Source organism: Notolepis coatsorum, assembly GCF_963971535.1.
Source record: "Notolepis coatsorum genome assembly, chromosome: 13".
Classification (NCBI taxonomy): Eukaryota; Metazoa; Chordata; class Actinopteri; order Aulopiformes; family Paralepididae; genus Notolepis; species Notolepis coatsorum.
Genome location: NC_140177.1, coordinates 4,701,206 through 4,725,828, shown reverse-complemented (window position 1 = coordinate 4,725,828; position 24,623 = coordinate 4,701,206). Strand labels below are relative to the sequence as shown.

Sequence of the window (24,623 nt, the reverse complement as noted above, 5' to 3'; positions counted from 1 at the left end):
AGATACCAGTTTCCTCTCTGCAGACAGTGACGGTTAGCCTAGGAATTGTCCAACTAACACCTCTCCCGAAGGCTAACCGGCCATGTCCGCTTCCATTCATTGTGCTAAGCTAGGCTAACGTGCAGCCAGATAGCTTTCTACTGAACGCACAGAGAGGAAACTGGTATCCATCTTCTTGTCTCTCTCTGGAGAAGACGGTAAGCTAATTTCCCAAAATGTTGGCGTGTTCCTTTAAGCCAAGGTCCACATTAGCTGCACCTTCTTCCTGTCCCGTGAGGTCAGACTGGCGTTTTATCTGCTAAGAAAAAGGAAAAAGAAAGTGGTCTTCTCCGACTCAGCTCTCCTCCAGCTCCTTCTGAATGCTGCGATGAGAGAAAAGATGAGACAGAGAAAAGAAAAAGAGTTACTTAAAAGAGAAAAGAAAGAGTTACTTAAAAGAGAAAAGAAAAAGAGTTACTTAAAAGTCATAAAACACTTCCAAGCGGTTAAGAAACAGCAAAAATGAACAGTTGAGATGTTTTTGGACAGTAATTAGTATGAAACACTTGGCAGCAGTGTAGCGGACAGAAAGCTCTTCTAGAGAGCATATTACTCCAGTTTTAGCTGCGTTGCATTGGCTCCCTGTATCTTTTGGAATTGATTTTAACAACTTAACAATTTAGCACCCTCGTACATTTCTGGTCTCTTTGTCTTTTTATGTCCCCTCACGAGCCCTAAGGTCCTCCCACAGCTGGTCTTTTAAATGTTCCTGGGGTGCCCCAAGGGAAAATCGGGGCATCTGCTTTTAATTTCTATGCACCACAGCTGTGGAACACAATCCCAAAAAATATTAGAGAGGCTGGCTCAGTGGACATTTTTAAACGACAGCTGAAAACATACCTTTTTAATATTGCTTTTAATCAGCAACTCTTTTTTATAAAAAAAAAATGTAATAGTCGATTTTATCCATTTTCTTTGCTTGTGATTTTAGACTGTGTGGTTTACTTTGTTCTTTTTTTTTTATCTGTTATTACTCAGTTTTATTTTGATTTGAAATCTATTTCAAACATATAAATACAAACAAATCATTGATCTATACTCTATAGCAATGAAATGATTTTTTTTTATTTAAACAAAACATAACTCAATTTACATGTTCGAAAAGGAGTAGGAAGAAGTATACACTTATTTAATCCTACACCTTTTCCACTACTCAAATGAATGTACTAATTTAAAACCTTGCAAAACAAAAAAAGATATACGTAAAACATGAAAGAAATTAAATAAAAATGTAAACACCCGTGAATGTCAAATCCCTTCCTCATCCCTGTACCTCGTGAAAATAATTTCTTTATAATTCAGTTTGAATCGTCTCACGTTTGGACATTGCTTTAGCACCACATGTTCACAGGTAACGTGGCTGATCAGCGGTTTCAAAATGCTGGAGGACTGTGGTTTTGTTTTGGAGGCGGCCCTTTGTCTGCATGTTGTGGTTTAATGACCCCCATTTGCTGCCCGTCTAAAGCTTCCCGGTTCACTGGCAAGTATTTCATACAACTTAATGTCCTAAAATCTGAACTTTAACATTTCTATTTAGCAGTTTGGTTTTGTATTTTTCCGTTACCCACAGCAAACTAGCGAAAATCCCCCCCCCCCCCCCCCCCTTTATTATATACTGGTATACAATACATGAAGTCATGTACCTCTCCAGGTACTGGTGCACGTTGTTGTGCCCGTTGTAGCGGGCCTGGCCCACCAGGATGCCCGTGGCACAGCGGCCCTCCCTCTTCCTGCACAGGCTGCAGTTACACATCCGTCTGCAGATCGGACAGGACCACGTCTAGACGGAAGGCAGACGGACAGATTAAAAAAAAATAAAAAATTTAAATTTGTGTAGATTGAACATCCATCTCGTTTGGTCAATAGACCTTTTCTAACTTGCCATAAACATTCTGAGTGAGGGACCGACCGATGTCTTTTCTACACCTTCCCCCCGTCAGCTCCGTTATATCTGCACCCTACCCGTGTTGAGATGCTGCGCCAACAAAGTATAATGGGGCTCTATGGAGGAACCACGACACTCCCCTGACTAACAGTATAATGGAGCTCTATGGAGGAACCACGACACTCCCCTGACTAACAGTATAATGGGGCTCTATGGAGGAACCACGACACTCCCCTGACTAACAGTATAATGGGGCTCTATGGAGGAACCACGACACTCCCCTGACTAACAGTATAATGGAGCTCTATGGAGGAACCACGACACTCCCCTGACTAACAGTATAATGGGGCTCTATGGAGGAACCACGACACTCCCCTGACTAACAGTATAATGGAGCTCTATGGAGGAACCACGACACTCCCCTGACTAACAGTATAATGGAGCTCTATGGAGGAACCACGACACTCCCCTGACTAACAGTATAATGGGGCTCTATGGAGGAACCATGACACTCCTCTGACTAACAGTATAATGGAGCTCTATGGAGGAACCATGACACTCCTCTGACTAACAGTATAATGGAGCTCTATGGAGAAACCACGACACTCCCCTGACTAACAGTATAATGGAGCTCTATGGAGAAACCACGACACTCCCCTGACTAACAGTATAATGGAGCTCTATGGAGGAACCACGACACTCCTGACTAACAGTATAATGGAGCTCTATGGAGAAACCACGACACTCCCCTGACTAAAAGTATAATGGAGCTCTATGGAGGAACCACGACACTCTCCTGACTAACAGTATAATGGAGCTCTATGGAGAAACCACGACACTCCCCTGACTAACAGTATAATGGAGCTCTATGGAGGAACCACGACACTCTCCTGACTAACAGTATAATGGAGCTCTATGGAGGAACCACGACACTCTCCTGACTAACAGTATAATGGAGCTCTATGGAGGAACCACGACACTCTCCTGACTAACAGTATAATGGAGCTCTATGGAGAAACCACGACACTCCCCTGACTAACAGTATAATGGAGCTCTATGGAGAAACCATGACACTCCTGACTAAAAGTATAATGGGGCTTTATGGAGAAACCATGACACTCCTGACTAAAAGTATAATGGAGCTCTATGGAGAAACCATGGCACTCCCCTGACTAAAAGTATAAATGGAGCTCTATGGAGGAACCATGGCACTCCCCTGACTAAAAGTATAATGGAGCTCTATGGAGGAACCATGGCACTCCCCTGACTAAAAGTATAATGGGGCTCTATGGAGGAACCACGGCACTCCTCTGACTAAAAGTATAATGGAGCTCTATGGAGGAACCATGGCACTCCCCTGACTAAAAGTATAATGGAGCTCTATGGAGAAACCATGACACTCCCCTGACTAAAAGTATAATGGAGCTCTATGGAGAAACCATGACACTCCTGACTAAAAGTATAAATGGAGCTCTATGGAGGAACCATGACACTCCCCTGACTAAAAGTATAAATGGAGCTCTATGGAGAAACCACGACACTCCCCTGACAAAATATAATGGAGCTCTATGGAGGAACCACAACACTCCCGACAAAATATAATGGAGCTCTATGGAGAAACCACGGCATATATTGTAGTCTGGTATTCTGACCAGAATTACGTTCCCGCTCGCCTCCTTGATGCACGCGCACCGAGTCTGAAATGTGTAGACGCACCATGTTATGAGCCTCTACTTACCGGGTCGAGCAGCACTTTGCGGACGTCCTCTCCGTAGCGGTTCTTTAGACACGGGGCACAGAACTGCCCCTTGCCGCCCACGCAGAACCCGCTGCGGCAGACCGTCTTGGTGTCCAGGGTCTTCTGTCGGCACTGGTGACACGAGCTGCCCTGCAGGGGACAGGGTGTGGGGTCAGAGGTCAGAACTGCCGTGAAGCTGTGCTATTGTGCCTCGTCGCCATTAGCCATGTTCAGCCTGGCTGAGGCTGTAGCCATAGTGTAGCATGGTATGGTATGGGTTCTAGGGCTGCTGTACCGAATAATGTCATGTTTTTTTTTACATTAGAAGCTTCTATTGAAGTATTCTAACGAAGCTTCGAATGTCTGTCGTCATATTTTATGACAAAAAAAGAATAATGTCTTCTTTTTTTAATATCCTCCTCAAACTAAATCCTCAATTTGAATAACGTGATTAAATTAGTCTTTATTTTATTAAATCAACTTTCTTTAATGAATATAACTCGATCAGTTTCGTCAACATAAATAATCGAAAGTGGTACGAAAGTGATGGTGACGTCTTGATGGAGCGCCGAGCGGATGCAGATAGGCTACATCATTTATGATAAATGTTTTATAAAAAAAATTATGATGAGTCATAATACTATAATATAGCCCAATCTTTTTTTTGCAACTGTGAAGAAAAACCCCATTGGTTTAAACAGAACGAATAGACACGTCAGCAAAGCTAAACCCTGGCTAGTGGCGACCAGACAGGCCACAGCACGGTTAAAAAAGACTTGACAAGTTACATGAATGGCGCTGAATCCAGGCTAATAAATGCACTGTTGGAATGAAAAGAGACCAGAAGAAAAAAAAACACCAAATAGATGGTTGTGGAATTTTTTTGAAACACCTAAAAAATGTTTCCAATTACCCAATGGGGGGGCTTGACAATAATAAAAACTGTGACTTACATTCTCCTTGTCCCAGATCTTGTCTTTGGCGCGGTAGGCGATGTTGTCCAGATCGTCCTCCGTGATCTCGTCCACCGACCTCACCAGGTATTGTGAGGACCTCCTGAATCCTCCCCTCTTCTTCCTGCCCTCCTCCACCATCTCGCCGTCCACCTGCCCGAGCAGACGTCCACATCCCTGTTTAGCCACTCTCCAGTGCGTACGCTCTATTTCAGTAACGCCCCCCTCTACTTTATCTAACCTTTATTTAACCAGGAAAAAGTCTCAGAGATAAAAAAAAATCTCTTTTACAAGAGCGTCCTGGCCAAGTTACAATTTCACATTTACAGACGAAAACCATTAAAAAAAAAAGAAAACCTATAGCAATTAAAACAAAAAAACAAGGACAATTCAGAGAACCATTTATAGTCGGTCAAAACATCTGCAGCCAGATTAGATTTTACATTTAGTCATTTAGCCGACGCTTTTATCCAAAGCGAGTTTATTAGGACAAGTGCATGACCGTAAGGTTAGTTAGGGTAAACATTTTTTTTTTCTCTTTTCAGCAGGGGTGCAGTCGTAATATGGGCGGAGGCCAAACGGTATCCTATTATTATGCAAAGTCTAGGCACTTATCACCTAGACTTTGCATAATAATAGGATGCGCGCACTTCGAAGCCCAAACGCCGTTTGACCGCGGTTGCCCAGCACTGCACCACTGCTTTTCAGCCAGATGTGCTGGATTCCATATCGCTTATCAACCAGGGTTTTTAAAAGCAACCAGTGAGACCAGCTCATGCAAGTTGAGGTGGTTTTGTAGCCGATTCCAGGAGGATGGAGTTGCCTACCTGAACGCCCTCAGTTCAGTACGGACCCGAGGGACAAGTTAGTAAAAATAAGCCCTGGGAACGAAGACCATTACCATATACGGTTACTTACCAACATTCTAGGGCTGGTCAATTAAAAAAAAGAAATCAAGATTTTGGCTTCCCGCGATCATGAAAACAAGATAATCGAGATATAAACGAGTATACTGCAGCACACCCTTCCTTCACAGAGGGAGGCGGAGGGGGAGGAGCCACAGAGGGAGGGGGAGGAGCCACTGAGCGTCTCTCCAGTTATTCTGAGAACGTCTTCGGTAAACGCGTAGAAGACAACACAAAGGCTGCCTTTGGTCGAGAAGAAAGGGAAAACTTAATTCAGACATAGTGATGTTCTCAAATCAAGCGTGTTTAATAATCGTGATTTCAATCAAAAATAATGGCGATTATGATTTTTGCCATAAAAGGAGCAGCCCCACAACAGTCACACCCGGGAGCTGCCCAGTACAACCGTAGCCTAACTATTCATAGTATTAACAGACATCTTGGTAACCATGGCAACCATGTGATTGTGCCACACTAATTAGGCATGATACGAGTAGCTGGGGATAAAGGTGCCTTACCTTATACACCACATGTATCATCGATTAACCAGCTGATAACCATGTATTCCTATCCCCCCCCCCCCCCTACAGCCATCAGGAACCACTGGTCCTATTATCTGGCAGAGGCTAAATAAACATTGGTATCAGTTTATCTTTAAGGCCATTGCCGGGAAATTATCACCTTATAATATCACAATGTTGTTAGAACTATGGACTCTTATCTTGACTGGCTTGTGCTTAAGGTCTTGAATTTTTGAATTTGTATTTTCTTTGGGGAGTTTTGCATCTGTGTTTCCGTCCCATTTATAAAATGTATCAAAGCAGATTTTATTTTCCTTTATATATATATATATATAAGCCTGTAAAAAAGATGAAAATAAAGATTTAATTGAATTGAATACATTCAAAAGCATCCGCTATTCTGAAGCCACTTGACAACTCATTGTACAGTTCCTAGCTACTAGGGATGGGGTGATGCGTTCATGATAGGGGGTTCATTAGGGGGTTCACAAAATGAGTTTTTTGTTGTAATGTTACATCAAGCAGGTGCATTGGCAGACAAAAAGGATGATTGCGCCCTCTGCTGTACAAACTGCGTACTGGGCGATGGAGCTTGTAGGAGTGATGGTCAGGTCGTCAGGATGTGTGATCACTACCACGGCAGAATACAATGCAACCGATTGTGCTTTTTCTGCCCCACGATGAGCATCGTCACCTTTTTGTATCGCAATATATTGATACATTTTCCCAGGTGTATAGATATTTGTACATTGTGAAATGTGTACATAATATGCAGTTTGTGTCCACATGGTGTTAGTAACTCTACCCCAACCCTAGTGTGGGTCCTAGTAACCATAACAACCCTAGTGTGGGTCCTAGTAACCATAACAACCCTAGTGTGGGTCCTAGTAACCATAACTACCGTAGTGTGGGTCCTACCTCCACTAGTCGCCTGGTGTCCATGGTGCTGCGGGCACCTCTCGCCTCTCTGCTGGGGGACTCGCTCCTCTCCTCCAGCCCAAAGTGCTCACGGGGACGAGCCTTGCGGGACGGGTTCACCCGCTGGATCCGGGCCTCTGGCTCAGACTTCCGCTTGTGTGACGTGGCGGTCGCAGGCGTGCGCTTCTTCTTGTTCTGCAGGGATTGCGACCGGGACGCCCGCACCAGGCCGGGAAGAGAGAGAGAGAGAGAGGGAGGGAGGTCCGTTTTGAGACACAGAACCAACTCCAGTAGCCCCACCACCTCAGTGTGAATACAGTGAAACCTTTGAGACGTAAATTCTAAAAGTCGACTGTTCTTATTAGTCATATTAGGGATAAAACGGTTTGTGTAAAAATTATATTATATACACCTTACTCCCATGCTACTATACATATACTACTACCCATCAAGCCAATATGTCTATACTACTATGCACTCAAGAGTGTAACACTCAAAAGTTCGACACTATTTGACAAACAAATGTTACTTATAGTGATGCACGATATATCGGCCGCCGATATAATATCGGCCGATATGGCCGTTTTTTTACACATCGGTATCGGTCCGATATCAAGATAGGGCCGATATTTATATAATAAAAAAAAAAAAAAACACATTTTTTTTTAATTATTTCTTTTTTTTATCTTTTTTTTCTTCTTTTTACATGTTTTGGCCTTAAATAGTTTCAAAATATCAGTCATTTCTGAAAATAAGTTACAAAAGTTAAAAAAATTATGCGTTTTGGAAAATAGCTCTTTATTTGATTATCATAAAAAAGTGTTTTCTATACAGAGATATCGACATCGGTAAATATCGGTATCGGCCAGAACAGCAATATTAATATCGGTTATCGGTATCGGCCACAATTTTCACATCGGTGCATCACTAGTTACTTAGCTGCCAGAGAGGTACCCCTGCTGCTGACTTGTTGTTCACAATATGTAAGTCGCTTTGGATGAAAGCATCAGCTAAATTACTCAAACGTAAATGACTTAACAAAGTCTCAACTCTTTCTGCGCCAAAAAACGAGAATTCTCGTGTTTCAAATCCAACCGGTCAGGGCCAAAAACGAGTTCTCCTGAAACCTATTGTTTCCTGTATTATAGCCAGACCCAATTCACACGAGTAATGGTGATCGCGATGGAACTACACAGATTATTCATTCTAGAGTACCTTCTGACTAAGGTAAGGTCTATTTTACCTAACCTAAAACATGCTTTTGGTAACGATCGCAGCTTCGTGAAACGACCCCCCCGCCCCCGTTGATGATTTTGTGAAGAAACATCTATATAATATATACCTTTGATTTGGAAATAATATAGGTTTCAGGCGAGCAAACCCGAACAATTTGCGCATATGCATATAACACGTCATATCTCACTATCTAGAAAACGAGACTGGATCATTTCGAAACTGGGCGATGTTTAGCATGGAATAGCGCACAAACAAAAGTATGTAGAAACTAACTGATTCGTCAATGTTCGACTATAAACAGTGCCCGTCAAATGAGCCATACTATCGTCTCCATAGCTATAATACAGAACACACGGATGGGTCTACAAACATCGCGAAAATGGTCAATAACGATGCCCGCTTCCATTCATTGTGCTAAGCTAGGCTAACGTGCAGCCAGTGAGCTTTCTACTGAACACACAGAGAGGAAACTGGTATCTATCTTCTTGTCTCTCTCTCTGGAGCAGAGGGTAAGCTTAATTTCCCAAAATGTTGGCGTGTTCCTTTAAGACCAAACAGACCCATTAATGGACTAAAGGGGAGGCAGATCTGGGAACAGTTAGTATGGAAAGGTCACCTGAGGAGTATTGAGGGGAGTCAGCTCAGCCATGGTGCCCAGGTCAGCAAACAGCTTGGCCAGCTGAAAAGAAAACACAATCATTTCAGGAGGAACTATTGTTAAGGACCGTAGAATCATAAAACACCGGTGAGACGCTTTAAGATGCCCAGCGCTACGGCGAGATAAATACCAGAATACCATGGAGACACCGAGCAGCCCAGTTATTATAGAACGTTTCAAGTTTGAGTTACTAGATTTAACTTCCTTCCTGTCAGCCATCAATACGACCAGAGACCTTCTAAAGGGAAGACTAACAAACTCGTTCTCAGGCCTGGGTATCGAAATTCAATACTTTTATAGCATCGAATTATTTCAATACTATCGAGTGTCAAGAAATTTCAATACCCAAGTAGTTAAATCTGATCGGTTTCAGTGAACCAATAAGCATCTTTGTTCCAAGATACGAGTAATTTTTTTTTATGTCTGCATTGTTTTACGCATTGCTTTTATTCTGTGAATTTAATGATCATTCTATGTCTGTTTTTACTGCCGTGAAGCACTTTGGGCTGCAATTTATGTATGAAAAGTGCAAATAATATACAAATAAAATATTATAATAAAAAAAATTAAAAGGTTTATTATAGTTTCCGTACCATGGCTTTATTCTCCTTTATGTTCTTGTCTCGTTTACGCAGGCTCGGAGACAGATCCTCATCTTCTTCCTCTGCCTCCTCCTCCTCCTCCTCCTCTTTCACAACCTCCTCTTCCTTCTTCCTCGTCTCCTTCTTCCACTTCTTTGTCTCCTCCTTCCACTTCTTTGTCTCCTCCTTCTCCTCCGTCTTCTTCTGTTGCGTCTCCTCCTTCCACTTCTTCGTCTCCTCCTTCAACTTCTTTGTCTCCTCCTCCTTCTCCTCCGTCTTCTTCTGTTGCGTTCTCTGACTGGTTCTCCTGCCAGACGGCGGAGGACGCGGCGGCGTGGTGATCGTCTTCTTGTCCTTCTTCTCTCGGACGTTCGGTTTCGGGGCGGAGAGCCTCTTGATGGGAAACCTGAGGATGAAGATGAAGAGTGAAGCGAGAGGCTTGTGGTCAAAGAGACGCATGTGGATATTTTCTGCAAACGCACCCGTCCCGTTAGAACACCCGTCCCGTTAGAACACCCGTCCCGTTAGAACACCCGTCCCGTTAGAACACCCGTCCCGTTAGAACACCCGTCCCGTTAGAACACCCGTCCCGTTAGAACACCCGTCCCGTTAGAACACCCGTCCCGTCCACACGGAAAGGGTTTTACAATAGGGATGGTAAATTGGGTCTTTTTTTAGTTACAATTGATCGGTAACGTCATCAATGATCCAGTAAGGAACGTGCCGACCCTAGTTTACAACATGCCCATGCCAGGCCAGTAGGTGGCGATGCGTCATAAAACACCAGAGAAGAGGATTAGGTAGGGCTGTCTTAAATACTTTGAAGCTTCATTCGATGGGCATGGGATTCGAATATGAAAATAAAATTAGACTACAAAAATATATATATATATATATTTATTTTTTGTTGCAAAATAAACTCTGCCTCTCTTTGTTAACTACAACAAGCAATGCTGCTTGTTATTTAAGATGAGGTCGGACTCGGCACTGACAGATTTGTGTTCATTGTGCTGCTTTTATAAAGCCTCAAATGACGGCTTACAATATTTCAGTTTTGTTTGTCTAAGATTTAAAAAGGTTTAAACTTTACAGCACTGACAAAGTTGAATAAAAGTGCTGTACAAGTCCCACAACATAAATTTCTTTCTAATCTTTTATTTTTTTTTAAATTATCTTCAATATATATATATATTTTTTTTCTCGAAGCTTCGAATTAAAATCGAATCTCGGCCCGAAGCTTCGAATTCCAAAAAAAATATCGAAGGAGCATGTATAATGTATATCGAGCTTATTCTCGAGCAGCGGGTTAATAAAGACAACAGAGGGAACATATTCATACGTCTCTGCATGGCAATGGAGTCGTGAGGTGAAGCTAGCTTGCCCCCCACCCCCTGCCCCCCGCCCCATGGCGCCGCGTTGTTGGCTGCCAGTCTGTTTGCGGTGGTGACTATGCATATGTTGTCTCATTAGTCCTGCATGCATCAAACAAAGCGCATGTCGGTGATTTTATGCTCTGTGCCATTATTACTATCTAAAATGTAATAAATTGTGGAATATTACTATAATGAGCTGTACGTGTATGAACCAAGCGTCCTATGATCTCACACTCTTTAGGAGCATAACAGGAAAAAGCATTTCATGTAAAAGTATTCTGTATTTTTGTATGACAACTAATAAAGAAACTTGAACTTGTAACCGCCACTTAAACCCAACGGTACAGAACACGCTAAACAAACTGTAACCGTCACTTAAACCTAACGGTACAGAACACGCTAAACAAACTAACTATCACTTAAACCTAACGGTACCAGAACACACTAAACAAACTGTAACCGCCACTTAAACCTAACGGTACAGAACACGCTAAACAAACTGTAACCGTCACTTAAACCTAACGGTACCAGAACACACTAAACAAACTGTAACCGTCACTAAACCTAACGGTACAGAACACACTAAACCAACTGTAACAGTCACTTAAACCTAACGGTACAGAACACACTAAACAAACTGTAACCGTCACTAAACCTAACGGTACAGAACACACTAAACAAACTGTAACTGTTACAAAGGGTCAGATTAAACCGAATATATATATTTATTGCCTGAGATCCCATGTATAATATTTGTATATCGTTTGATATCCCTTGTGTATTCTTTGTACATATACACTGAATATCCCTTTAGTCTACAGGACAGACCATAATATTCGTTCTCCTATTGGAAGCGATCCCCTAGGCGCCAGTGACTTACCCCTAGAGCTGACTTGAAAGCTACCGACACGAACATGTCCCAACTAGCCCCGGTTCCGCGTAGGAATACGGCTACCGAAATACGAATGGTACTATTTGTTCACTGTGCACATAAATAGGGCGCAAGAAATGTAGAACTCCTCTTAGTCCCTTGTCCCGTTCAGTCTCGTTCAGTTCCAGTTATCCAAGTGACGTCTCTCCCCACTACGCAACGTGGGCAGAGTAGGGCTCGCATCGCCCCAAGATAGAGTCTCGTGTTATCCTAATACGTTTGTTTAACGTATCGTTCGCTATTTATTAGTAAACCTTCATTACGAGTCAAAGACCACGTGAAGTGGGTAATTGTGCGTCTACATAGAGCATTTATTGCCGCGTACTAATAGGATAGTAACGTCAAGTTCAACCGTGCACTACCGCGCACCGGAGGATACCTACACCGGACCAGCAGAGCCACTTTCCGGCAAGGATTATTATTCTTCATTGCTTTGACCAAGCTGCTGGAGCAGAGAACCGCCTACCCCACTGCTACTGTGGGATCTACACCTGCCCGTGAGACCATCACTCGAGCCCGTCTCTGTCGTACCAGAGGCTCCACGGCTTTCACCTACGCGGCGCGCACCCTGGGACCAGGCTGCCTTTCCCCGCTGCTCCAGGGAGTAAGATCGCCTCCGTGGACCAATGACTTTCATAGAGCATTGCCTCCCCCTGCTGGCTTACAACCGGTAGTACACCCCCCCTCCCCAGAATACCAGATCTAATTCCTAACATTCCATATTGATTTACTTACGTACATTATTTGCCTTATAAGCGCACCAAAGTAATGTAATATAATATTCTTTATGTAATAAATATTCTAAACGAGTATTTGTGTGGAAACCGTTTCATTGTGGAAGTGTTGTCATCTAATATACTTGTGTACAGTAAGGCCAGTAATGTACATACACGGTAGTAGTTTAATGATACTAATACTTGATTAATACAGTCAGGGAATTGTACCCCTCAGTTACAATTGGTCCTTCGAGCCAGAGAATAATTAGCGTAATATTAATATAATATTAATATTGACATGGCCGATGACGAACACTCCACAAACGGTTCTCCTAAGCTAGATCGCCCGCAGCGCAGACGGCAGCCACCTCCCTATCTAGAGGCATACTCTGTCAGTCCAATACCTAGCTTTAAAGGGAAGTTAAACGCGGAAAAAGTAGAAAGTAAAATTATGTCCGACCCTAACAACCAGGCTACCCCGCCAACAGAGGCCCTAGTGGGTTCTAATGTAACTGACCAAGCTCACGGTGGGGACCAGGAGGGAACTGACACGACTTTACCCCCAGACAATACCGAAGAAATAGTCCCCGATCAGCTCCGGGAGGAAGACAACCCTAAAGAGACGCGCACCCAGGAGACGGATCTCCTCGGTACGCAACAGGAGAACGGATCTCCAACAAGTACTGCCGGGAGCCGATCGCCCCGAACGGCATCTTCCCCCAGCGAGGCGGACAAGATGCTGGCGCAAGCACTCATCGCCACCCTGGCAGCCTCCACCGAACGCGATCGACTTCAAGCGCAACAGACGTGCGAGCGCGAACATTTTGCAGGCGAGCGAGAGCGCTTCCAGGCGCAACAAAGGAGTGAAGACGACCGAATAAGACTGGAGACCAGACGCCTCCAGACAGAAGAGAACATCGAGAGAAGCCGCGCCGACGTCGCAAATGCACAGCTCCACGCCGCCCATGCCAGCGCCAATGCCCAGCGCGACGTCGCCAACGCACAGCGCGACGCTGCCCAGGCCAGCGCCAATGCGCAGCGCGACATCGCCAATGCCCAGCGCGAAGCAGCGCGGGACGCAGGCCATGCCCGGCGCGAGGCAGAGCGCGACCGGCTGCAGGCGGAGCTGATGGACAAACTGGTTGCCATGGCGACACCCCCTCACTCCGCACGGAGCTCCCAGAGATCGTCAAGACATGGGTCTAGGACACATTCCCCTACCCGACGAAGCGACCCGGGACCCCGCCTACAGGAGGATCCTGTCCACGTCTCCGAACCCCCTCCCCGGCCGGTCCATACGAGACCCAGCAACCGGGAAGAACCGGACCACGCCGAGAGACTGAACAGAAGACTCCAGGTCCTAGCAGAGGGAGAGGAGGAGGAGGAGGAGTGTCAAGCCGACCAGCAGCAACGTGCTCTGGCCCAGGAGGCCCAGTACAGCCCCGACCAGCAGCAACGTACTCAGGACCAGGAGGTCCAGTACAGCCCAGAAGTCAGCCCCGAGGCCCTGCGCTACAAACCCCTGACTCAACTCACGGGTGAGTTTGACGCACCGTCAGCCCCGAGGAACAGCACCTGGGTACCCGACCTTCGGTACCCACCAAGTACCAGCCCAAGACGACACGCAAGAGGAGACTCGCCTAGGAGGCCTCTCCCCCAACGCTCACCGATGTGCCAGTCATCCATGGCATCATACATTGGCACACCGACGTTTCCAGACTTCACCCATGAGAATCGAGCACAGTATACGGAGCTCCGGATGTGCTTAGAGACAATGATGGTGGATGTCGCTGATGAACGCCACAAGTATGCAATATTACTGCAGCACCTGAAAGTGCCCCGAGCGCACAATATAGCGCTAGCCTATGCCACCTCTACGACCCCATACACCGCGGCTCTAGCAGCGCTGGACCAGAGATATGGACGTATATGGGATTACGTAATAGAAGAGATAAGGCATATTGACCGCTTACCCCCAGCAACAGACAATCGCTCACTAGACGACCTGTCTATAAAAGTACAGTCCCTGGTAGGGATGCTGGGAGCGCAACGAGAAAAGGGTATGCACGAGCTATACGCCAACTCTAACGTCGAGAGGATTTTAGAGAAGCTGCCGCCCGCCAGACAGGAGCGCTTCAGGCGGCAAAGAGACCACCGTGATCCTAACGGTCCAGAACCATCCCTCCTAGACTTGGCCGACTTCCTGGCGAGAGAAGTCAGCAGCCTACGATTGGATACGTTCGTGCGGAGCACACCAAGCTCCAGAGAGGGACCTAGGAGAGTAAACGATGGCCGAAGATCGGTGACTGTTATGCACCAAGCCGAATCAGTACCGCAGCACCAGAACCACAACACCCCCTCGACGAAAGAGGACCAGTGGAAGATTGAGTGCCAGTACTGTGAGGGAGAACATCGGCTCTATCAGTGCGAAGATTTCAAGAAGCTGACCACGGATGATGTGAGCCAGTGGGTCAAGGACCACCGCCGCGGCTTCCGCTGCGCGCGCAGCCACCTAGCAGCTGAGTGCCGCTTGAAAAAGAAGTGCAGCAGGTGCGGTGGCACCCACCTGGAGGTCCTGCATGACATCAACAAGCGTCAGCCAGGACAACCGAGTGGGCCCGTCGCGGTAATGTACCATGCCGAGGCGGTGGCACCAGAACCAAAGTTCCACCAGACCGCTCCCTGGTGTCCCGACTGCTACGGCAGACACTGGGAGTCAAGGTGCGACTCGTACCATATAGAGTCTACGTCACCACCCACAGGAGTGCTCCACATTGACCAGCACAGCGGGACCCCCCGTGTGCTCCTCAAAGTGGTCAGAGTGCTCCTGAGCCACGAGGACAAGGTCCTGGACACTTACGCCGTCCTGGACGATGGGTCCGAAAAGACTCTCCTCCTCGCTTCCGCAGCAGCCCAGTTGGGCCTGCGAGGTGTCAAAGATACGATGACCATACGCACCATCAGAAGGGACCAGAAGACCATAAAGGGTGAAAAGGTCTCCTTCGAGATAGCAGCGGTGGACAAGCCCGAGAAGCAGTATAGTATAAGTAACGTCTTCACCAGCCACGACATAGGCCTGTCGCAGTACACCTACCCCATCCCACAGCTGATGGCTAAGTATGGGCACCTACGTCAACTACCTATACCGCTTATCGACGGCGCCACACCGACCCTGCTCATCGGCTCCGACCACGCGGACCTCATTCTCCCAATTGAGGCGGCCCACGTCGGACCCAAAGGATGCCCGGTCGCGGTTCAGACCCGACTGGGATGGACGCTCCAAGGCCCCCTCTACGGACTTGACAGTCAACCCACGTCTACAAGCTGCCTACACACAGAGGCGAGCGACACCGGCCTCTCCCCCGTACAGCAGAGGCTATTGACATTAAGCGAGAGGCCCGTGAGAGAACCGTGGGTACCAGAGGGAGTTCGGAACTCCACCCCCCTCAGCTGCGCTTCAGACGTAGCTGACCTCGAACCCAGCACCCCAAGCGACTCCTTGACGGGGCGGCCGGGACCGGCCCCTCCTCACACGGGGTACAGAGCGAACAAGAGAAACAGACGGAGGAGGAGAAAGCACAGCCAAGCACAGATCAAAGCAGTCTCAGGCCCGCTTCCTCCTAAGCCCCCCTTCATCCCGTCCAGTCGACATGACCATAGACCAGTCACCACCCCAAGCTGCGTGGCCGGCCGGCCGCGTAAGCAAAGTGACCACTGGTGCCGACGGAAAGGTCAGAGTGGCAGAAGTGCTCGGCCAAGGGCGGATCTACAACCGACCCGTGGCGAGGCTGATAGAGTCGCCAAGGCTCCCCGACTCGCCTAATGACGACCATGACCCCTGACTTTGTGAACTGCCCGACCCCTCACAGACATTGAGTAGTGGACAGTGCGGTTAATCTGTCTCTGCTTAGCTAATTAGGTGGGACTAATTAGGGGGCGGCTGTTACAAAGGGTCAGATTAAACCGAATATATATATTTATTGCCTGAGATCCCATGTATAATATTTGTATATCGTTTGATATCCCTTGTGTATTCTTTGTACATATACACTGAATATCCCTTTAGTCTACAGGACAGACCATAATATTCGTTCTCCTATTGGAAGCGATGCCCTAGGCGCCAGTGACTTACCCCTAGAGCTGACTTGAAAGCTACCGACACGAACATGTCCCAACTAGCCCCGGTTCCGCGTAGGAATACGGCTACCGAAATACGAATGGTACTATTTGTTCACCGTGCACATAAATAGGGCGCAAGAAATGTAGAACTCCTCTTAGTCCCTTGTCCCGTTCAGTCTCGTTCAGTTCCAGTTATCCAAGTGACGTCTCTCCCCACTACGCAACGTGGGCAGAGTAGGGCTCGCATCGCCCCAAGATAGAGTCTCGTGTTATCCTAATACGTTTGTTTAACGTATCGTTCGCTATTTATTAGTAAACCTTCATTACGAGTCAAAGACCACGTGAAGTGGGTAATTGTGCGTCTACATAGAGCATTTATTGCCGCGTACTAATAGGATAGTAACGTCAAGTTCAACCGTGCACTACCGCGCACCGGAGGATACCTACACCGGACCAGCAGAGCCACTTTCCGGCAAGGATTATTATTCTTCATTGCTTTGACCAAGCTGCTGGAGCAGAGAACCGCCTACCCCACTGCTACTGTGGGATCTACACCTGCCCGTGAGACCATCACTCGAGCCCGTCTCTGTCGTACCAGAGGCTCCACGGCTTTCACCTACGCGGCGCGCACCCTGGGACCAGGCTGCCTTTCCCCGCTGCTCCAGGGAGTAAGATCGCCTCCGTGGACCAATGACTTTCATAGAGCATTGCCTCCCCCTGCTGGCTTACAACCGGTAGTACACCCCCCCTCCCCAGAATACCAGATCTAATTCCTAACATTCCATATTGATTTACTTACGTACATTCTTTGCCTTATAAGCGCACCAAAGTAATGTAATATAATATTCTTTATGTAATAAATATTCTAAACGAGTATTTGTGTGGAAACCGTTTCATTGTGGAAGTGTTGTCATCTAATATACTTGTGTACAGTAAGGCCAGTAATGTACATACACGGTAGTAGTTTAATGATACTAATACTTGATTAATACAGTCAGGGAATTGTACCCCTCAGTTATAGTAACCGTCACTTAAACCTAACGGTACAGAACACACTAAACAAACTGTAACCGCCACTTAAACCTAACGGTACAGAACACACTAAACAAACTGTAACCGCCACTTAAACCTAACGGTACAGAACACACTAAACAAACTGTAACCGTCACTTAAACCTAACGGTACAGAACACACTATAAACAAACTGTAACCGTCACTAAACCCAACGGTACAGAACACACTAAACAAACTGTAACCGCCACTTAAACCTAACGGTACAGAACACACTAAACAAACTGTAACCGTCACTTAAACCTAACGGTACAGAACACACTAAACAAACTGTAACCGTCACTAAACCTAACGGTACAGAACACACTAAACAAACTAACCGCGTCACTTAAACCTAACGGTACAGAACACACTAAACAAACTAACCGCGTCACTTAAACCTAACGGTACAGAACACACTAAACCAACTGTAACCGCCACTTAAACCTAACGGTACAGAACACACTAAACAAACTGTAACCGTCACTTAAACCTAACGGTACAGAACACACTAAACAAACTGTAACCGTCACTTAAACCTAACGGTACAGAACACGCTAAACAAACTGTAACCGCCACTTAAACCTAACGGTACCAGAACACACTAAACAAACTGTAACCGCCACTTAAACCTAACGGTACAGAACACACTAAACAAACTGTAACCGTCACTTAAACCTAACGGTACAGAACACGCTAAACAAACTAACCGCGTCACTTAAACCTAACGGTACAGAACACACTAAACAAACTAACCGCGTCACTTAAACCTAACGGTACAGAACACACTAAACCAACTGTAACCGTCACTTAAACCTAACGGTACAGAACACACTAAACAAACTGTAACCGTCACTTAAACCTAACGGTACCAGAACACACTAAACAAACTGTAACCGTCACTTAAACCTAACGGTACAGAACACACTAAACAAACTGTAACCGTCACTTAAACCTAACGGTACAGAACACACTAAACAAACTGTAACCGCCACTTAAACCTAACGGTACAGAACACGCTAAACAAACTGTAACCGTCACTTAAACCTAACGGTACAGAACACGCTAAACAAACTGTAACCGTCACTTAAACCTAACGGTACAGAACACACTAAACAAACTAACCGCGTCACTTAAACCTAACGGTACAGAACACACTAAACAAACTAACCGCGTCACTTAAACCTAACGGTACAGAACACACTAAACAAACTGTAACCGCCACTTAAACCTAACGGTACAGAACACACTAAACAAACTAACTATCACTTAAACCCAACGGTACAGAACACACTAAACCAACTGTAACCGTCACTTAAACCTAACGGTACAGAACACACTAAACAAACTGTAACCGTCACTTAAACCTAACGAACCCAGCGTCTCCTGCATTGGTGGTGAGCGCCTTGCCCACTGCACCAACTGCCCAGTGCCATGCAAAGGTTGAGGTCAGCGTTTTCACCCGTCCAAAACTAATACAGGCAAGATGGAGTTCGGGAAAGATCGCCACCATGGAAGGTGTGTGCTGAACCTCACTGGAATAAATCACTCACCTTAAGGCAACGCAGAGGCTCCTCCTCTTGGGTGGGGGTGACTCTTCCCCATCGGAGTAGAACCCAGTGTCCGCTTCGCTTTCCTCTTCGCTGTCCTCCTCAAGCTGAACCAGCTGGAGGCGCTAAAGAGGAAGACAAGACAGCATGAAGAAAACTCTGGAGGCGGAGCTAAAGAAGAGGAAGACAGACCGTATGAAGATAACTCCACCTGCTGGAGGCGGAGCTAAACAAAAGGCGGAGCTAAAGAAGAGGAAGACAGACCGTATGAAGATAACTCCACCTGCTGGAGGCGGAGCTAAACAGGAGGAAGACTGACAGCATGAAGATAGCTCCACATGCTGGAGGCGGAGCTAAACAAGAGGCAGAGCTAAACAAGAGGAAGACAGACAGCATGAAGATAGCTCCACCTTCTGGAGGCAGAGCTAAACAAGAGGCAGAGCTAAAGCTAAACAATGGGAAGACAGACAGCATGAAGAGATAACTACACTGTGTATATTAACTCTTTGGACGCCAGATTCGATAATAGTCGGGTTATCTCGCCGACCGTTCAGCGCCAGACCCGAGTATAGTCGGGTTTTCATCGTTATTTCTTTTATTCGATATTTCCATTCATTACAGGCACACAGACTCAGGGTTAACATGGGGAATCATCCTGAGAATGCCAAAGTGCAATACCGTATGCATCCACCCGGTTGGCAGCATCGAGCACCCTTTGAAACATTATATCTTGGCCTGTGTGTCGATCATGCAACATGCGTGTGTAACGTTACTCCACAACGTATGCCGTTGGTGACGATCAAAGCATCAAAAAAACGACCCCCCCCCCCCCCCCCTTTCATGCATTCATGATGAAACATACCTATTTTATATATTTGATTGGAAATAGTAGCGTGTACAGGTGAGAAACGGCTCCCCTAGTGCGAATCGCCCTCGCCGGATTCCTCTTTTTCCATAAATTCTTCGCTCAAAATTAAAATAGATAGGCAAATGTGAGTGAAATGGTCGCAGCCGTTTGTCTCCATCGCTTTGTTTCCCCCAATTCAGATTTAGGGTTATGTATCTCGAGGCTGGAGCCAGCATGTCCTCTTTTTTGGAAATCTAAATATGGTCACCCTAGGGTTGATACAACCATAATAATAATAATATGGTTAATAATAATATAATAATGTAAAAATGATTAAAAATACCTGATTATGAGAGAAAATGTGTCTTTAAAAATGCTGTTACGATGCATGTAGCCTATATGGATGGAATATTGTTGATATGGCACACTAGTTAACAAGAACATTTCAAACTGGCACTTCATGTCAAAAAGGTTGCCGACCCCTGTCTTAGAGCGTTGGCCTAGTAGGAACAAAAGATGGGCTAGTAGACCGTGGCGTCCATTGAGTTAAGAAACCGTTTTAACTTGACAACAAAGAGTTGGATGAAATAAAAAGTCCATCTAAACAGATGACTTCCTTGGCAGTTCTATGTAAACAACTGAAGCACAGGAGGGTCCGCTTCCGAGGGTCTCAGTACTGTACCATGGTCTTCAGGCGCTTGCTGATCCTTCCTCTCTCCTCATCTTCCTCCTCGCTGAAGCCCTCAAACTCCTCCTCCTCGCTGTCCGATTGGCTGAACAGATGAGCCAGGTCAGCGGTGATGAACTTCGACTTAAAGCCCTGGGCCTGCAAGCAGATGGAACAAAGGGTTAAAGGGGGACGTCTTTGAGTCCTTTTCAACAGGTTAACCCTTTCACTGCCACACGACAGCCGGTTAACCCTTTCACTGTGACAATACAGAAGGTTAGACCTTTACTATCACACAACCGACGGCAATGATGGAGCATTGCCGTCGGTTGTGTGATAGTAAAGGTCTAACCTTCTGTCGTGTGGCAGTGAAAGGGTTAATAGAGGTCTTTGAGGTCCCCTAAACATGCATTTGATCTTTTTTGTTGAAAGAAATCCAAAACAAACTCAGATAATGCATTCCAACAGCATATATATCTCCCGTTCTCATTCTAGCAGCCCCTATACCTCTTCTGTAGTAATTACAAATGTTGTCAGAAACAGATTTTAGATTCAACTTCAGGTAGAAAAAAAATATGTACTCAACCCGTTAGTAACGGACCTTGTACAGTCTCGCCACCATTAGCTATCACGGTAGCTGCATTTGCAGTATTTTGTCAACGAGAGCTGTAGGGCTGACCTTCGAAGCTTTTTTTGGCAATCGAAGCTTCGGGGCCGAGCTTCGATTTTAATGCATTTGTTTATTCATCCCAGTATCTTTCTTTCTTATGTGTGGAATTCTACAAGGTGCGCGCACACACACACACACACACACACACACACACACACACACACTTACATTTAGTCATTTAGCTGACGCTTTTATCCAAAGCGACTTACAAGTTCTGTACGACAAGACAGCAAGAAGGGTACAACTCTATCAGCTGAGTAACAATGTTCATCAAAGTGTTGCGTGTTACAGTGTAGGTTAGTTTATTAGGACAAGTGCATGACAGTAAGGTTAGTCACGGTTAGATTTTTATTTTTATTTTTTTATCATTTCAGATAATGGTTGAAGAAGTGAGTCTTTAGTCGACGGCGAAAGATTGGACGGGATTCGGCTGTCCTAACTGGGATGGGTAGTTCACACACACACACACACACCTACACACACACACAAATCGAAGTAAAAAAAAAAGAATTGATTTTTTTTTATTTATTTTTTTTTAAACTTTGATTTTTTTTTAATGTTCGAAGCTTGTGCCATCGAATCGAACGTTCGAAGCTTCGAAGCATTTAAGACAGCCCTAGAGAGCTGACATCTTTCCAAAGTGTTCTCTACTAAGTCAGGCTACATGCGCTAACTAACGTTATATACATGTCATGTTAGTTACCTCACATTAAGTTAGCTTTTGTTGATGGGCTACAACAATGTGATGAAGCAAGAGAGAAAGAGAGAGACTGACTATATTCATGACAGGCGGTGCATAATTGTACATTGTTCTGTTATCGGGACACATGAGGGCCATCATCGTGGCCATGTGTGCGATACCGATACGTAAACGATAATAATATCGCCCTGTAGCCCAAGCCTACTCTGTATGCACCCAATCCGTCCGGCAGCGTGGCTACGTGAGTAGAGCTCCGGACTCATGATCGGAAGATCACCGGTTCGAGCCCCGGTCAAGGCTGCTGACGGAAAGTGCTGTTGTTGTCCAGCAGGGGGCACTCGGTCCTCTGGACTTGTCAGTAACAATGCCCCCGTTACGGTGATAGGGACACCGTACATGTGCGAGTGCCGTCCTTCGGATGAGACGCTAAACCGAGGTCCTGACTGAATTCGGTCGTTAAAGAACCAAGGGCGCCTAGAGTCGCAAAGAGCAGGGGGTTCCCCGACGTTCCTGGCAAAATTCCCAATCAGGTCTCTGACATCAAGGCCACCTACTAATCCCTTCGCCTTAATTGGCCGATATCAATCCCCGTCGCCTGAGCCGTTCAGCCATTGTGTAGTGTGATGTGTGCCGGGTGCCAGTGTATGGTAGTCATTGTGTAGTGTGATGTGTGCCTGGTGCCAGTGTATGGTAGTCAGTGTGTAGTGTGACGTGTGCCGGGTGCCAGTGTATGGTAGTCAGTGTGTAGTGTGATGTGTGCCGGGTGCCAGTGTATGGTAGTCAGTGTGTAGTGTGACGTGTGCCTGGTGCCAGTGTATGGTAATCATTGTGTAGTGTGATGTGTGCCGGGTGCCAGTGTGGTAGTCATTGTGTAGTGTGATGTGTGCCGGGTGCCAGTGTATGGTAATCATTGTGTAGTGTGATGTGTGCCGGGTGCCAGTAGTCAGTGTGTAGTGTGATGTGTGCCTGGTGCCAGTGTATGGTAGTCATTGTGTAGTGTGATGTGTGCCTGGTGCCAGTGTATGGTAGTCAGTGTGATGTGTGCCGGGTGCCAGTGTATGGTAGTCATTGTGTAGTGTGATGTGTGCCGGGTGCCAGTGTATGGCAGCCATTGTGTAGTGTGATGTGTGCCTGGTGCCAGTGTATGGTAGCCATTGTGTAGTGTGATGTGTGCCTGGTGCCAGTGTATGGTAGCCATTGAGCCTGCGTAGCCCAAGGTTGGGTGCTACCAGTGGCGGTGAAGGAGGCAATTTCCACCCTACATTGTGGGGACTCGGGAGTGCTTCGAGTGTCTAGAAAAGCGCTATATAAATGTAATGATCATTCATTCATTCAATTAGAAATGGACGCATTTTCTTTCAAGCTAGTTTGGTCACAGATGTTAGCATTCTGTGCAGAACCAGGCGTAGAGACAGGAGTAGGAGTGAGCTCAGAGAGGGCCATGCCCCTCAACATCCTGTCTGTGCCCAGAGAGGGGGCCACAAATCAGTTACAACCAATCAAATGACACATCTGAGGCTAAAAAACGACTCTCCTGACTGATTAACGTTCCACAATAAGCTTTTTTTCTGACTGAATTAACGTCATTGTGCTGGTTCTTTAAAAAAGGGGGGAAACCACCCAAATTAAGAATTCCCAGTTATTTCCAGGGCGGCCGAGGAAAGTTCAGTCAGTATTTGTGAACATGAGATACTCTGTTCGAATAAAACAAGAAAACTTTGGATAAAAGCGTCAGCTAAATGACTAAATGTAAATATCTGTTAAAGCCAGGAACCAGATAAATCAATACTCACGACGACGTTGTGAATCACAAATCTTATTAAAAGGGAAACGACACAATTGAATCAAGTGCAAAAATATTATTGAACGTGAACAAATCCAAATACTAGAATGCTGAAATTCAAACTTGCGATGTCGTCAAGTATAATAATAACTGCTGCTCCATAGAAACAATGCATTGGGACATATGATGGCAAACATGACACCGATAGCATCCAGGGAGATGTCCTGATTTACACACATGTGCATTTTCTGTTTCAGAACTGAGATCACTACAATAGAATAAAGTTATGTTGGGTATTAAGGAACAAACATTCAATTGGTCCCAACAAAATCAGTCTCCCATTCATTGTCTGTGGAGCAGCTGCAGACTTTGTACTTGATGATGACATCACAACTTGTGTCATGGATATTTACCATCATCTGTCCCAATGCATTGTCTATGGAGCAGCAGTTATTATACTTGACGACATCACAACAAGTTTGAATTTCAGCATTCTAGTATTTGGATTTGTTCACGTTCAATAATATTTTGGACCGTCTTAGACCATATTAGGAATAATAATAATGATTCAATTGTGTGTCGTTTCCCTTTAATAAGTTGAGCTCATTTTCGACAACAATAAAAAGACTTGCAACAGCGAAAAAAGCATTGAACAAGCAAACACATCTACGTGTAAATATAGAAAACTGCATGTTAAATACGCTGTTCGTCCACTTACCGGTTTTAGGGTCATGTTTATTGTGTTGTGTTATTTTCTCTCGTCACCTTGTTGCATCAATCTGA

The 24,623-nt window shown here is 45.7% G+C and overlaps 1 protein-coding gene across 1 annotated transcript; it reads right to left on the bottom strand.

Annotated features, from left to right (window-relative positions):
• Positions 1-202: 202 nt before the first annotated feature.
• Positions 203-24,614, bottom strand: cdca7b (cell division cycle associated 7b). The gene is made up of 10 exons (XM_084327234.1): positions 24,559-24,614; positions 20,703-20,846; positions 19,177-19,298; positions 9,447-9,840; positions 8,812-8,874; positions 6,960-7,154; positions 4,616-4,768; positions 3,663-3,812; positions 1,683-1,819; positions 203-362 (listed from the first exon to the last, which is right to left on the bottom strand). The coding sequence occupies exons 1-10, from the start codon at positions 24,571-24,573 to the stop codon at positions 335-337; spliced, it is 1,401 nt and encodes a 466-aa protein (XP_084183360.1). The 5' UTR covers positions 24,574-24,614; the 3' UTR covers positions 203-334.
• Positions 24,615-24,623: the final 9 nt, after the last annotated feature.

Coding starts and splice junctions, on each gene's coding strand:
- cdca7b (XM_084327234.1), bottom strand. Junction 9,841..19,176: donor AGCCTCTGCGTTGCCTTAAG/GTGAGTGATTTA, acceptor CTTCATCCTCAG/GTTTCCCATCAAGAGGCTCT. Junction 8,875..9,446: donor TAAAGGAGAATAAAGCCATG/GTACGGAAACTA, acceptor TTTTCTTTTCAG/CTGGCCAAGCTGTTTGCTGA.